Below are 17166 nucleotides of genomic sequence, written 5' to 3' on the forward strand. Positions count from 1 at the left end.
GATTTTGCTGTCCGGGAGTATCTATGTAGTGCTCGAATATAATGGTACGCAGGCCTCGAAATTCACGGCGGACACCGCGGACATGTCCGCCGTCACAGCATGTGATGTCCGCGGGAAGTACCATCTAGATCGGTCATATCTGTCCGCTGAGAAATAACACAGGAACTAGCGATACAAATCGTCATTGCATAGCACGAACAACTGTTGCGAGAATATAATTTCCCGCGCATCTAGAAAATGTGAATACTGTATCCTTTAGCTTTCATTGAAGCAGGAAACCTTTCGATTTTTATGTTGCTTCAACGATTGAGGACATTACATCAGCGTAACAAAGGTGAATTTTTCGCTAAGAATCGATGGGAGTACATGTACTTCTACACTAATCAGCGCAACTTAGTTCAAGTCTTACGTCACAATGTCTGGCTTTGATCTCGAGTAACATTGATAAAGCAAGGTTGGTTACAAAATTAGATTTCAGCGAGATGAAGCAAAATTTGATAAGTTTTGGTATTACAGTAAGAAAGAAAAGGCCCAGGGAAAATTTACTTTCGCTCACATGACACGCAAAAATAAACCTAAAGAAAAAAGCCAAGTGAAACTTTAGACCAGTGGTTCCCAACCGGGGTGCCGCGGCACCCTGGGGTGCCAATTGCAATGCTCAAGGGTGCCGCGAGATATTGCAATACTGCGGCCCATTCTTTATTTTAACTTTAACCCGTTGATTGTGGAATTTATTTATTTCTAACCGAGTTTCAGTGCGTATTAAGTTTCGCGTCTCGCACTTATTCCCGGCTCCTTTATGTAAAGTCGCTTAGTGGGGAAGTCGCTGGCGATAAGTTGATAATCTGCGGTAGCCTAATGTTTTCTCGTCCAGGAAAAACAGCGTGAAAAAGATTTTGACTCGTTGCTGTTCTTTTCGTAAAAACGTTTGAAACGCATTATTACTGCCAGGTTTCATGATTTTATTTTGCGAAGAAATCGAGAAATCGATTTTTACTGGACTCTCATATTGTTTTGAAACTTAAAGAAGAAGAAGAATTATTTGACATTCGTACCGATGAAAATTTTAAGCTTATGTACAAGCAGATGCCTCTCGACGAGTTCTGCATAAAAATTCAAAATTAATATCCTTGCGTTGGAAAGAAAGCTATTGTGCTTTTGCTGCAGTTTTTACATCATAGCCTACCTATGAGAAAGTGGATTTTCTGTAGGACATAAAAACTAAAAAACGAGAACGACTGCTTATAGTAGAGGAAGAAATGCGGGTGGCTTTATCGAATGTGCCCCCACATATTAAGGGACTTTGTGCAGGAAGTCAAGCCCAAATTTCACACTGACTTTTGAATAAATACATTTATTTATGCGCGCTATACTGTACAACTCATTCTGTTTATTTCATACAGTTATTTGAAATAAAGAAACCTCATAAAATTGATCCAGTTTTACCAGGGTGCCGTAAACTATTTATCTCTTTGATAGGGTGCCGCAAGGTCAAAAAGGTTGGGAACCACTGCTTTAGACAGCAGAAAATAGTAGCGTTATTGTAGAAGTTTTCCGACTCGTGCCCAGAGTATTGTGACGCAAGAAGCTACACGACCTCGTTCGGTGGAAGTTAATCAGTTATGTGGCGTATTAAGCAGCTACACGGTGCTTTGGCTCTTCATGCGAACATCGTTCTGCTGATGATAGCCTTTCAGAATGACTTCGCTGAAATTTTAAAAAGCCTTCTAAACCGTAGCTATAGTTCTCAAATGGAGAAGAATTATCAGGATAGGCTAAAGTGATTAAGCATGACGATCGACGCTAAAATTGGTGTGTCCGCCGTGAGACTTAATTTGTCCGCCGAGATAGATGCTCAGACCGGACACGTTTGTCCGCCGTCAGCAAAAACGAATTTCGAGGCCTGGGTACGACAGGCAGATACTGTCGATGAACAGAGTTTGCAGAGCAAAGGAAGCTACTTCAAGCAAGCAGCGTCTATAATAATATTGATGTCGGCAAACCTAGCATTAAAAGTGATCTAAAACGTATATATATAAAGATATTATAAAAACAGTGTGCCGTTATGTAACATTCGTTGTCTTGTTTGCAGCTTGGGAAGTTCTTTTGAAAAGCACATATGCCTTAGCAAAGTTTGGCCAACTGAGTCAAAATGCGCTCAACATATGCAAAGTTATTGTGAATTATATGCAGCTGGACAACAGGCGTTGTTCCTGCACAATATGTAGAATTTATAGCAGTCTATTTTGAATTGACATTCTTCTTCCAAAATACAATCTGGAAAATATTGAAAAATAGGTTGGCAAATAAAAAGGCAGATGATAGCTATCTCAACCAAGCGTGTTTACTTAGCCAGAGTATTTAAAACGGATAGTAGTGTTTGCATAATTGCTATATACAGCAGGTCGTTATATTGCTGGTTATTTCAAGCACATATTGTTGATGTAGTCAGTTTAGTTACTAAAGACAAGACACGTCGACAAACAATAACGTTTCGTTTTAAAGCTGGTTTCAGTAACAACGATCTACGAAAACTACTACGGTACCCAGATCAACATTGTTTTACGTTGATTTGCTCTCCGGGTATAAACTTTCCCAGGACAATGTCGCAATGACTTGAAAATCACGACTCAACTTGCTTGAAGCATATAGAAAACACTATTTTTTTATCGATATGACGTTATAAAATAACAAGCCTAAACACTGATTGTTATTCAGAATTCACAAAGATCTAACAAGTCTGTGCGCTTATTGGGCAAGGCTCAGAAACCAAAACTTTTGCCTTTTCTATAGACAACAGATGAGATACTTCGTTTGACAAACCACTTAAGTGTATCGTCAAACAAAGATAAGTTTTTGATGAAAGTATGTCTAAATATCTTCCTGTAAATCTTACACATTGCCGGTACTTCAAGGCTTCTACATCATCACGTGCGAGACGTGCAGTTGTTGATGCAATCAATCAACACAGAGAAATAAGCGTGACAATGAACAGCTATAATCTAATTCCACAACCTCATCAAAGGTTGCCTTTTTCACACCGTTTCAAAGTCACCAGAAAACGTTGAACTGATGTAAAAATGGCAAGTTTTTCTGGATGGAATGTAGACAAGCCTGTTTCCGAGCTTTCCTCGTTCTTTCAGTTTACTTTTTCTTTCGTAGTTTATTACACAAGCAACACACAATGAATGATTGAACAGCTGTAATGTGGTGTTCATACAAAGGTTTTTTTCAAAAACAAAAAATGTTTTGATGTCATATGTTTGCAATGGTATTCGTTAAACATCTGAGCAAATCATTCTTCAATGTTGAAAAATTAAGCTAAAAACGCTTTTATTAGAGAGAACGAGAAGGACATGACACCAGGTAGAACTTTTCGACATAAACAATGATTTCTATTCGACTAAGAGCAATCAGTTAAGATCACTGATCAAGACCATTTACACTTCTACTGCAATTGTACCTTCTTGCTTGTGATTGTAGAGTTATTTAGTTTCTCAATGCCCTAAAACAATATAAAGTGCAATAAAAACCAACCTGCTAAAGATAGAAGTATTTATAATCTCTGCAACAGAATGCCGAACAGTTACAATAGAGCAGGTCTGTGTTCTGACCGTGCCAAACATTTACGTCAATAAAGAAAAGAAATCCAACCACAATTGACACCCATCTGCATGCTACTCACCCGAGTCCAAACGTTATTAAGTTCGTCACAATAAAAGATGGAATAAAGACTTTCATAAATTCCCACGAATAAAAATCACATTTCATGGCCTTAGAGTTGCGAAAACTGAGTGGTGTACCTTTCCTCTTGGGGTGGCGGAACTGGGGTTTTCTGGTAAAGAGAAAAAAATAGCGTTTTAACCTGTTGAGTGCGGAATTGATTTGTCGCAACTCACGTTACTGTGAGTATTTAACTTGGTGACTGGACTTTGGCGCAATCCTTTTCGTTGCGTTATCGATTTCAAGACTGCAGGCCAGGGGAAGTCTCCTGTTGGGCGACAACTGTTTTCTGATGTAACCGCATTTACAAACTTGATTATTTCTGTCAGACTCGTGGAAGTTCAGCTTCAAGAGGTTCATACTGCAACAATGGCTATTACTATAAAGTAACTTCTCAGTGACGAAAAACCTTTGTTTTCCATTAAGGAAAGAGTTATTTCGTACTGATGAGTCGGTAGCGCACAAAGCAATCATAGCCATGCCCAACCACCATGCTAAAATAACACGTGCTCTGACGACTATTATTGGCTTCTTACACAGGAAACGTAGGCTACTGTAATGAAGCGAGATCACAATAACAATGTGCATACTTAGGAGGGTTCGCCGTCGGCTGACTTGACCAATCCCAAACCCAGTCAGAGTTCATTTCAGATTGTGGAAGTTCAGCTTCAAGAGGTTCATACTGCAAAAAAGGAACAGGGCTGGTTAGACCAAAGTGTCTTTTTGCATTAACATCGGCTACCTTGCAATAAAGTAGCATTGGAGCAATGGAAAATAAAATAAACTGCTGCTAACTCGAGTTAGAAACAAAATCGCTCGAAAATGTCAACTAAAAGGCAGTTTCTTCAAGCCAAAGATCTCAAAAATATTTTTTACAAGCCATAAAAACACAATGTAAAATTTGTTTTTGTAACGAATGAGCTCTCAACACAACCTTTGCTAATGAATTCTATGAAAGCACAACTGGGTTTCGTCAAACCACAGAAACTATAATGATCGCATTCGCCTTACACAGATCATCTCAAGGTAGTCATATTTACGAAGCGTCACGTACTTGAGTGGCCTTTGTTTCGGTGCAGTTGACCGGTGAATTGTGGCCGCTCATTTGTGGTGACTGCGAAGGGCTGTTTTGACCGCTTTGCGACTTCGAATAACTACAAGAAAACGTAAGCGGGTGGTAGGATTTTAACTAACGCTGGAAAAATGCTTTGAAACACAACGTTGAACGTAAGATAAGAATTGAAACGGAAAGATGAATACGACCCACATAGGGACTCAACTGTAGCATGCTGAGGTTGGGTGAAACGTCTAATCTATAGAAGTCAGAAATCTATGTATGGCCGAATAATGAACAAAACATTTCTAAAAAAAATCGACATACCATTATTTATATACTTTTGAAAGACAATTAAAAATTGTCAGGACAATGTGCCCACAAGATAAGAATAGACAGACACTAAAGTAAACACTACCCATACCTTGAAGGAGGAGTGGTAGGTTGACATGACCAATCCAACACTTTGTCGAGATTCCTTTTGGATTCTTTAAGTTTGAGGATAAGATATTCACTCTGCGAAAAAGTGATTCAAATAGGTTTAACGTTTTTCAAACAACGACAATATAGCTAGATGTGAAGTTGCAGGTAAATTTTCAAACAACCAAACTTATAAAAGTCAATGACAAAAATGGCAGATATGCAAGGATGGGCATATCCTCGGTTGATAAAAATATTTTTCTAAAGAAAACATGTTTCCAGCATTCCTGCAACAACTAAACTCGTGTAAAATAACGTTTAAAAAATTACACTGCTTTTTAATTCAGCAAAATTTAGAAGGGTTAGCTGAAACAAGAATTAAGTTGCCATATTTTGGAGGGTAAAGACTAGAACCTGACCATAGAATCCACAAGGATGAAAGTAAAACATACACTGTAAGAAAAAAAGTGTGGGTTTCGAAAACCGGAAATTAAAATTTCTTCCTGTGGATTCGATACTGGTCAGGTTCTGGTATTTACCATTTTAAAGCTCGCTCTTTTAGTTTAGCGTTACCAAACGTTCCAGCCACCCTATCCCATGCTTAACCGATTACCCGTGTTTGTAACAAACTACTGCAAATCCACAATAAAATGATAAGAACCAGCAGAAAAATTATCATTGAATTGATAACCACGATTGGTAACGTTCTTTCGGACATGTCCAGTTGTCCACACAATTATTTCTTGCACAATCATAGCTTGGTTTTAGTCACAAGCCACGCAGGAAATACTGATGTTACGGTTAAAAAATTCAAGCAGGTTAAATTGTTTTCTTTTGACGCCGGTAAGAATTTAACTGACTGGCAAAAGCAGCCCCCGAGAGATCTGTGGCAAATTAGTGAGAAACACGTTTATTAGGCTTTAAATGAAAACACTGTTATACATAATGCTACAATCACCACTTCATCAACTAAAAACAAATGTTGTAGCAAATAAACTGAACTACGATAACTGGAGTACACGCATGCAGTGTTGGCACATGATACCAGACCTACTTATCTTCCCAGTGTTCGTGCCTGCAATTGCATGATAGGTTAATATTGTATGCAAAACTGATCGTACACATCGTATTTTGTACCCTGCTGGTAAAGCGGCTATTTTTATATTGATTCAACAAACAACATCTGCATATGATGAACCAATGTAAAAAAGACACTTTGCTAGCTACAGCGATAAGAAATGCATTGTGATGCGAATAAAGAACAGTTAACCAATACGTACTTTTGTTTTGCTGCTGTTGCTTGGAGAATTGCTACCGCTTGCTTGTGGCGACACGTCATTGCCTTTTCGAAAACCGCACAAGCTCGGAGTGCTGACAAATACGATGGCGAGATTAGAAGCAAATAAATATTGATAATAAAACCGACGTAACACAAAAATAACCTTTAAAGGAAAATCAAGCTGAAGTTGCGAAATAACGTGGATCTCATATTGGCTTCAAGAACTAGAATATTCTGGTTAATCACAAGTTTAAAGTCTGATAAACAAGAATTGGAATAAAGCAAAAATACTTGAAGGAATCGACTATGACATTGCATGTGAAAAGACTAAGCGTAGTTGAACAGTGTCCGTATATCAAAACATGATCCAGAAAAACAATGTTAAAGCACAAGAATGTAAATATATCATACGGTCTTGAATTACAAGCTATGATAGTACCTCTTTTTGCTGGAACTACTAGTAACAGAGCTACATTTTGATGGTTTTGAAAAACTTGCAGGAGTGGATACTTCCCTCTGAGCTTCAAGCAACATCTCCTCAAGATTATAACCTGTCAACCCTTGAAGGATCCTTGTTTTATCTTTTTCCACATCAGATAAGCTTAACGACACCCAAGAATCTAGAAAACAATCGTATACTACACGTAACTTAGTAATCAATCGTGGAGTTAATGTGCATGATGGTACTGTATTAAAGATTATGCAACGCAGTAGTAAAAATTCTGCAAGTATTAAGTGCAGCATCACCTACCATTATTTTACATGGTGCTATAAATGTACGGCAAAAAGCACCATATTCATTGTGCATTATATATATATAACTTATTAAAAAACTAATCATATGAAATGAACGGGCAACTGAGACCAGAGCAGCTTTTAATAAACAGAAGCTGCTTTTCTCATACAGGAATATTAAGGTTAACCTATAATGAAGATCAGCAACCTCCCAAGCACATGTAGCTCAGACACACAAAGTGAAAATTACATGTAGGGGTGTTCAATTTCGATTTCCGATTCGATTTCGATTAAGGTGATATTCGAAATTCGTTTTTCGTATCGGACATATTCGAAATTATAGCCGCCCTTTCGGCTGAACGCGGTTGAAAGTAACTCGAGTGGCGCGAAATCTGTCTTGTCACATTTTGCAAGCGAAAAAAGACTTCGACGCATGCGCATCGTCGATCACGTGACTATCACACGCTCTCGCGGGTCCAATGGCCAGTCCTGCACCAGGGATGCCAGGTTGGCATTTTTAATGCCAAATTTCACAAATTTCTCTCAAGAATGAAGATAGCTAGGTTGTGCAATAGCAGAAAGTGTAAGCTGAGCTTTGTCGCAGTTTTATCCATTTTTTACCAAATCCATAGGCGCCTAAGCCGTGGGGGCAGGGCCGTTGCCAGACTGCAGAGCAAGGGGGGGTTCAACTTTTTTTTAGGGAGGGCCGAAAAAATTTAAATAAGCAAAATCATTATAATTGTAGCTGTTGCTCGAGAATGTTGAGATTTTGCCAAGGGGGGGGGGCGAGGCCCCCCTGGCCTCCGGCTGGCTACAAGCCTGCGTGGGGGCCAGCCCCCCACGCATATTTCTGTGTGGGGGCAACTTTTTATGCTGTATTGATACATAAAACAATAGATGAACTAGCGATCGGCAGCAGGAAAACACTTTTTGAATGCAAACAGCAACAGCTTCGCGATAAATAATCACTAGAACGAGTTGCGATGCTACAATCCAACAACAGACAACAAAATCTGTCATTTTTACATTGATTTAATGTCTGCAGACGTTGAATCAATGTAAAAATGACTGATTTTGCTGCCTGGGACATAGCAAAAATCTACCATTTTGTGTCGATTTAATGTCATCAGATGTTGAATACGCCCAAAAACAACATAATTTGCTACGTAGACGGAGTGTGCGTTTAGCTTTATGCGCTTGAAAACATACTCGATGTCGCTTTCGAGTCGAAACCTCTGCAGTGAAATGTCGCGGCAGTGAATCGCTCGCTGTGAAAATGAACTTGAAGTGTTTGGGATCCCAGCGACCTCGGCTTCAGCGGGGCGATCGTTTTCAAAAGCTGGCCTGACCGTCACGAAGCTGAGATCCCGACTGATGGGTGACCATGTCGCTTGTGTTCTTAAACATCAACATGGGCTTGGAGCTGTAGACGTTATTTTGTGTTCTTTTTTCGCAAATTTTCATCGCTTTTTTTTGCGTTTTCTAGCGAATTTTCATGTCGTTTCTTTCAATAAAATCACATTTTGCAGTGTGGTGCATAGTTGTGATATTCGAAATCGAAATTCGGAAATCGAAAATAAATTGAATTTAGAATACTAACTGCAGACAGAGGTCAACTGTTTCCATCTTATGAACCTCTTCAGTGCAGTGAAAGAAAGTTGATTTCAATTGTTTAAATTTTTCATTTTCCAGATTGATTTGGCTTCAATTTTTTGTTTTTCAGATTGGACAGCTGTTTGATGACGTAAGTCAGTGGTTCCCAAACTTTTTCAGCTTGTGGCACACTAAAATAATTATGAAATGCTCGAGGCACACTTACGTAAATTTTTAAGCTATTTTCTGGAAATTAGAATGAAAACCGACTTCTTGACGTTTTTTCATCTCAAACATTTATTTCAATAAAGTTGTTAGAAAAAATTTAATTTCTATGCGCACAGTAGGCTACACATGGCTATTATCTAGTAAAATATTTTGGCTCTGTAATTTTCATAGCTCCCTTTATTAACGATTAAATAGCACGGGGCTAAGATGGTCCTTGACGTACTTTCCACGTACGAAAACAGCTCGTAGCCTACAAAGATAGGGTTAAGTCGCATATGCATATCTACATGCCTTATTTTAAATATTTATACAGTTCTTTTTCAAAATTCCAAAAAGATTTGCGGCACACTCGAAAATCTGTGGCGGCACACTAGTGTGCCGCGGCACACAGTTTGGGAATCACTGACGTAAGTGACCAAAAGGACAAATGAGATGAGTTTTGATTTTGAAATTCAAATGCTAGCGAAATGTAACCTTCTTATGTATATATATACATGAAAACATCAGGTTGAAGCTGGGGTTTTTTCGCTGAGACTTTTCGGTCATTTGTCTGAAATGACTTGAAAAAACTCGGTCATTTTTCATTTATTTTGGTCACTTTTTTTTTTGATGAAAATATTTCCTTTTAAGTAGCTGATACAAACCAAAATTTGCACTTCCTGACTAGCTCTACAACATTAAGTTTTGCTGAGAAACGTTGTTTTTTTCGGACATTTTGACCGAATTGACTGTATATTTTTTCGGACATTTTGATTGAATTGACTACCGTATATTTTTTTCGGACATTTTGCTAAAAAATCGGTCAATGACCAATAAATGACCGAAAAAAAACCCAGGTTGAAGACAAAACTTGTGATGTGAAAAATTTTGAAGTTCTGGGCAGAGAGCAAAATTTTAACCCAACAACACTTGACATGAAAAAATGCTTTTTGATTGCAACTAGGGTCATAAATATAGCCACTTTATTAATTATATCATGGATAGTGTATATAATATACTATGCAAAGTAAATTAATATATTTCAATGAGCCCATGGCCACATATGATGATGACACTTTAGAACAGGTCTTCACCTACCGGAACTGTCCGAATCCAAATCTTTACGATCCATTGTGCAGTTTAAATACCTAGGTTTTAAGATTCCAACACAAAAATACTCAAGGCACAAATTTAAAAAAAGCCTGTTAAACAACAAGTATGTAACGACATTTTGCTAATTATATATTGCTGTTCTACAGTTGTATAGAACAATTTTAAACTAAACATTAAACAAATGTAACTTTTAAAAACCCAATGACCTAGGCTGAATGTTTTGCACTTCATTAGGAAATCGGAATGTACAAGTATAATACAACTTAAAAATAGCGAGGTAAAAGCAACTACTCAAACTGTGTTAAGAAAAAATAAGTATTTTGTCTACCCGGTACTCAAAGTGGTCAAAATTTGGGCTTTGGTATTTTGGTTGGGTAAAATTTTCATCTTTTTACTTTTGGGTTTTGTCTACTTGTAAATACACCTCACACACATTTTTAGGTTGACATTACTCTGACTACAAGCTTCTGACCTGAAAACGGTTAGATAAAAATAGTGCAGCTTTTGGCAAAGAAAAACGTCTTCCTAGCCATTGTTCAAGTTTGGCACCACAAATCAACCCTTTAACAATACGATACTTCTGTTACAGAACAGCAAAACTTGTCTTAATGGAACAAAAATGGTCAACTAAAGTTGCAACACTCGATGAGGATATAAATTACGGTATATATACATGAGATGAAAAGCAAAAAACAATCATATTATGTAAAACTAATCAGAAAACAAACCACAAGCAAATAATAGCTCATCCAGCATAGACATGATTGGTAAAGCTTCAAAAATCATATTTTTAATATCAGTTTTCCTGTTTTGGTGTAATCCTTCAAAATTTTGCTAGGTACTGCATACAAAACAGTGTAATATTTGGATTTCATCTTAAGCAGTGACAGTCAAATTCAAGTGCTCCAATCCTTTACTACTTTGTTTTATATGTTTCTGGAATAACTTTAAACAATTTTAAAAATTAAGACATCATCATTCATCATCAACCAGTTTTGATTATACAGCCAAGAATTTACCTTCTGGTATAAATACATTTGATGTACCGGTATGAATATTTTTCATTCAAAATGACAATATAACATTCTTTGTTGCGGTAGAATTGGTCAAAAATGGGTTATCATAGTCCGTTTTCTGCATATAGATATTGCCAGTTTTACTTTGACCTTGACTGAACTCAGATCTTTTGCGTGTATATATACAAACTCGGAGCATGTCTTTTAGGCGTAGACAGTTAGGTGTCTGCAGTGGTGTATTCACCATTTTCTCGAGGGGTGGGGCATTCGAAATGCTTTGCAAATCGAAATGAAAACTAATTTAAAAAAACGCCCACTTGCTAATTATAACCAGCAAGTTATATTAGATTAGCCTACCATACTTAGCTTGCATTAACAATGTTTTGTTAGTTTGCAACAGCTAGGTTATTCATTTGAATAGATTTTGTATTTATACATTATATACAAAAGTTATATACATCAATTGGAGCTCGACCGATATATCGGTCAGCCGATATCAGGTGTAGCCGATATATTGTATCGGCTATTTTTCGCCGATAAACATCGGCCAGCAAAAGCAAACTCAAAACCAGCCATACATGCCTTTAGAAGAAACACAAGTTGCTCAAACGTGCTTGCATAGCACGAACAATTGTTGCGAGAATATGATTTCCCACCCATTCTAGTGCACGCATCTAGAAAATGTTGATACTGTATCCCTTAGCTTCCATTCAAGCAGGTAAACTTTCGAGTTTTACGCTGCTTCAACGATTGATGACATTGAATAAGTGTAACAAAGATGAATTTTTCGCTAAGAATCGATGGGAGTACCGGTGTACTTCTACACTAACCACGCACAACTTATTTCAAGTCTTACGTCACAATGTCTGGCTTTGATCTCCGAGTGATATTGATAAGGCAAGATTCGTTACAAAATTAGATCATACGAGTAGGCTATCACAGCAAGATGCAGCAAAATTTGTTAAGTTTTGGTATTACAGTAAGAAAGAAAAGGCCCAGGGAAAATTAACTTTCGCTCACATGACATGCAATAATACACCCAAAGAAAAAAGCCTAGTGAAACTTTGCACAGAAGAAAATAGTAGCGTCATTGTAGAAGTTTTCTGACCCGTGGCCAGAGCATTGTGACGCAAGAAGCCACATGATCTCGTTCGGTGGAAGTTAATCAGTTATGCGGCGTATTGCAGCTACACGGCGCTTTGACTCTCCAAACGCACCTTGTTGGTTGGATGAAAGCCTTCGCTGAAAAACTTAAAAAAGCCTTCCAAACCGTAGCCATAGCTCTTAAATTTCAGTGTAACAAAGAAATCAGACCGGACACATTTGTCCGCCGTCAGCAAAAACGAATTTCGAGGCCTGGGTTGTTTCTTTTTTGTTTGGTGTTTTTCCATTACAGCAACTAATGCATAAACTTTCTTGGACTGGTTTGTTGCTTAACAACTTTGCAACAAATTTTTCGTAGCTGATATTTATCGGCCGATATATATCAGTATCGGCCTAAAAATTTCATAAATATCGGTATCGCCTGAAAAAGTGATATCGGTCGAGCTCTAACATCAATTACATTATATTTATATATTATCAATTACATTAATTACAGTATATACATCAATTGGTTATTGAAGGTATGGTGGAAGGCAAGAGGTGCAAGGGAAGAAGGAGACGAACATGGGGAGATGATGTTATACAGTAGGCTGATTTGTCAAGCATTGGAAAAACAAAAAGAGTAGCGGAAGAACGTGACTTGTGGAAGAAAATTACAGCCAACCTTCGGATCGGAGATGGCACGTGATGATGATACAATAGTCTTGACATCTCAGTATCTTTGTGATAGTCAGCGTGTTAGTCTTTGTAATGGAGTCAACACAGTATCTTTGTGATAGTGTGGAGTTCAATTATGGTAGGTCCTTTACTTGTCAGTCATCTGTTTCGATTTATCTCTTTTACATCAGGTGCTTAACTGCTTAACTTCAAGATCAAGCAGCGCTGGTTCGACTCTCGGGGTGTGCATGTAGGGTTTTTGCCTTTCTGAAGCCCCCAGTGTAGGGTTTTGGCTATCTGATGCTGTATTATTGTTATTAATAGGATAATTTAATCTGTCTCTGAGTGTCTCTGACTGTGAGCATTTTTCAATTCCCCGCCTATTTCGTAACATACCAGTAGTGCCTTTTATCAGTAATAGCCTATTGTGAGAGTTACAAAAGCGAAACCGGTTACACAGTTATGTCACTTTAGAAATACAGATGTGGTGAGCTAACTTCCGTGAGAGTTGCATTTGTTAAATAGGAGGCGTGGCCTAAGTTCCATGAGAACATAATTTTGGTTTTGATTTTGCAGCGTTGAAATGCATTTAGCAATTCTGATAAGTTTCGGTTAAATGTTAAAATATAAATTTGTTGGTTAAAAACATGGTACATGTTACACACTTCCCTTCTCACGACAAAACAACAGATAAATCAATAAGACGATTATACAGTACATGACGCAAATAATATTATACAGGTGTGTGGTTATAAGATACTTTACCACAAAAATTAACAACTGTAGGCTAACAATTACTAGGGGAAGACACGTGACCCCCCTCCTTTTATGGGATGAGGAGATTAAACGCACACATAAGCAAGTAGATAACACACATACTGTTGCAGGGGTAACACTCGTTTATCATAAGAGATAAGGCGATGTCGTAATTCCCTGGAATCCTTTTGGCTTAGGATGAAATACACAAATTGCAGTTGCAGGGGTAACACTCGTTTATCATAAGAGATAAGGCAATGTCGTAATTCCCTGGGAGCCTTTGGATTAGGACGATATAGAGCAGGGATGGCCAAATAATTTTGGCCATGATCTACTACCGCCAACTCTGACAACTTAGAGACCCAGAATGAGCTGAAGATGTGCATTCTTCCTTTTGTATCATACAAAAAACATGCAATTATTTGTGTACATCTAACACAAGGCGTGTGCTGTAATAAACACGTCTGGTATCTGCCAAAAAAATAGTTTTTCTACAAATTTAAAAAATATCTGGCAAAACTTTTACACTCCGCTTGTCAGATATCCAGCCGAGTTGGCGATCCCTATACTATGAATCCCTGATAAAAGCTTTAAAAATATATATAGGCCTTATAGACTAAAAAAAAGAAATTTAAACAAACTTTAAAATAAATACTTTGAAATTTTTTTCAGAGCCAACTTGAACTGAAGGATCCACAAAAAAAGTTGAAAAGATCTGGAACCGGATCGCAATCCGTCATTTGGCCATGCCTGATATAGAGTAATTGCAGGGCTGTAATGCAATAATTATGGTTGCAGGGGTAACACTTGTAAATAAGGCGATGTCATAATTCCCTGGTGGCCTTTTGGCTTAGTACTATACAGGGCATAGGCCTACACTAATTACATGCGCTTGAGCAACGCACGTTAAGGACTACTCTCCATTCAGCGGTATCTAATGGATAGAATAATTTCCCGGCAACAAGACTTCAACAATCGGAAACTTCACTCTGTCGATCTCGATGACCGGACCTGTGCCAGTGATTCAAAGCCTCTACAAGTATGCAAAACTACCGTACCAGGATTAATCTCTACAATAAGCTTTCTCGGTCCGAGGATAAAGATTCAATCAATAAAGAAAGATTCAATCAATCACTTACACTGCTTCCAATTTAAAGTGGTCTACTCTACTTTCACACATACGGTAGTCGAAAGTAAATCAAAATGACATTTACAAACAATTATACAAAATCACAACAAAAAACCTGGACAATATAAAGAACAAACGGAAACTCATTAATATACTTTAAATCACTTGTTCTGATACGAAAGTCCACAAAACAATTTCAAATCATCTAGAAATGTTTCTGCATTCAAAACATGCAGCTGATAACCCTTTCCTTCCCGAATTATTTTCCCGTGGCGAGAAAATTTTTCTAAAGCTCTCATGGGGGTAGTAATAACTTCAAAAAAAAAAAATGAAAAAAAAATTTTTTGTTTGTTTATTTTATTTAGTGTTGCCGAACGGCAACGCTGGGAAGGAAAGGGATAAAACCATTTTGATTTCTGATTGATCCTGATCACACATGTAGAGTAAGTGTGTTAAAAACGCTTGAGTTGATTTTTTTAATTATGTTTATATATCTCTTTGTAATAAAACATGTTAAACCCGCTAAAGTTACTTTGTTTTGTTTGTCTATGGTTCCTTCAAAAGAAGTATAAAAATACATGTGGGAATTTCCTATCAGAAACAGACATCCACTTGGAATTAACAATGCCGTCAAGAATTGTCACAATTTAAATTTATTCCTTTACCTATTTATGTCAGGTATATATTTAATATTTGCGCAGAGATGCTATAAGAGAATAGGATAGATGCCTTTTCCTTCTATAAATCTCCAAATCTCTCACAACTTTCTTTAACATATAGGCTACCGTACCAGTTACTGTCTTTTCATTGTAATAGGTCTAGGCTTCATTTAGAAAACAATATAAAGAATTCATTGGCCCTTTAAATATTTTTAGCTATTCTCAGTTTAGTTTTTATTCATCCAGGTCCGAGGAGATCGTCTGTGCAAGCGGTAAGTAAATGAAATACCCCCACTTTCATTCCTTTCAAGTAATTTGGGAGTTCCATATCTTGTTTTTACTCAACCAAAGAAAATCACAAAGCATAAAGCTTGAAAATCTACAATCACGTGACGTAAACATTCAACAGTGCAGCAACAAGATCTCAAGAGGAGAGGTTACTAACGGTCAGTTTCAATGGAAAACAGTAGGCTAAAGGACGGAAATGCAGAATGCCAGCATTGAAATATCTATTACCTCCAGAAGTTACTCACTGAAGTTAAATGAGGCCACACAGAGACGCAAATGTAATTCTGGAATGTAATTAATCCCTGAATGTTATGATTAAACCAAAACGTTGCTTTAGTCATATTTATGTTGGAATTGGTTGTCGAAAAGCGGAATTAGGCATCCTACTCCAGTAGCGGATTCAGGGGAAGCACTTTCCTCACAAGAAATAGGAAAAAACATGCATTTTTTATCTTGTTAAATTTTTTTTGTTAGTTTTGCTCATTTATAAATTAATAAACCGCTGGTGTCAGACCTTGCGTGTATTCTGATGCTTTTCTTCGTGCGAAACAAGGCTGGCCTATATATCTGAGAATAATATGGTTTATTTAGTCACTCTACAATTGCAAAGGTCTTTTAGCGACAGGCCTAATGATTAATTTTGAATCAGATTTAAGATGTTATCACATTATTACCCGAATTATCCTCGCTGCAAGAAAAAACACAGTAGGTACTGTTTTTTTAAAGTCTGGTGCCCGATCTGAATTATCAACACTAGAGCAAAAACCCCTCGGCCACTGAGCTGGTAAATTACATCTTAGACCTACCGAAGGATACTTGCTAATTTGCTATCCTCAACACAAAAATTAGCATGCATGGTTGGTTGGTTTTGAACCGACCAAACCTTTGATGGGTTATACCTGGCAGTTTAGCATACTTGTAAAGGCTTTGAACCATTGGCCCAGGACCGGAAAATTATTCCGTCAGTAAGCCGACTTTAACCTAGTCCTAGGCTCATACAGGGATATCTAAAGAAGGGGATACGAAGGCTTTTATTACGTCTGACAATAGAAGGGCTTTTGTTTATCATAAATAATCTGTGTTTATCGTAAAGTGATAAATGGCACCGATAGTAGTTTAATAAATCTTGTTATGATAACTTGCATTGCGCTATTAGCATCAGGCCTGGATATTCACAGACAGTTTCTTTTTTTTATTTTCCCTTTATATCTTAAATTTTTCTGAAGGTGTTGCAACCGTGCCAAATTTCTCAACTCAATAACTTTCTTCGGTCACAAGCACATTTTAACGTTCGCGTTTTGTCGCTTCTACCTTTGCTATGTTGACGTGTATTGTTTTTGATATGATGGTCAGAAATAAAAAACAATTGAACTGAGGCTCATGGTTGCTTGTTAATTCAACTACCCATATACTCAGTAGCGTAGCCAGGAATT

At 37.5% G+C, this 17166-nt stretch overlaps 1 protein-coding gene and 1 pseudogene across 1 annotated transcript; both read right to left on the reverse strand.

The window, feature by feature from the left end:
* Positions 1-17166, reverse strand: part of LOC145776957 (uncharacterized) — an 868661-nt pseudogene that overhangs the window by 533777 nt on the left and 317718 nt on the right.
* LOC145776960 (uncharacterized) lies at positions 1780-10207 on the reverse strand. Its single transcript, XM_082588212.1, has 8 exons — positions 10110-10207; positions 6916-7096; positions 6478-6568; positions 5202-5293; positions 4778-4877; positions 4314-4405; positions 3686-3835; positions 1780-2277 (listed from the first exon to the last, which is right to left on the reverse strand). The coding sequence occupies exons 1-8, from the start codon at positions 10141-10143 to the stop codon at positions 2232-2234; spliced, it is 786 nt and encodes a 261-aa protein (XP_082444338.1). The 5' UTR covers positions 10144-10207; the 3' UTR covers positions 1780-2231.

The sequence above is a fragment of the Aplidium turbinatum genome, chromosome 9, assembly GCF_918807975.1.
Source record: "Aplidium turbinatum chromosome 9, kaAplTurb1.1, whole genome shotgun sequence".
Lineage (NCBI taxonomy): Eukaryota > Metazoa > Chordata > Ascidiacea > Aplousobranchia > Polyclinidae > Aplidium > Aplidium turbinatum.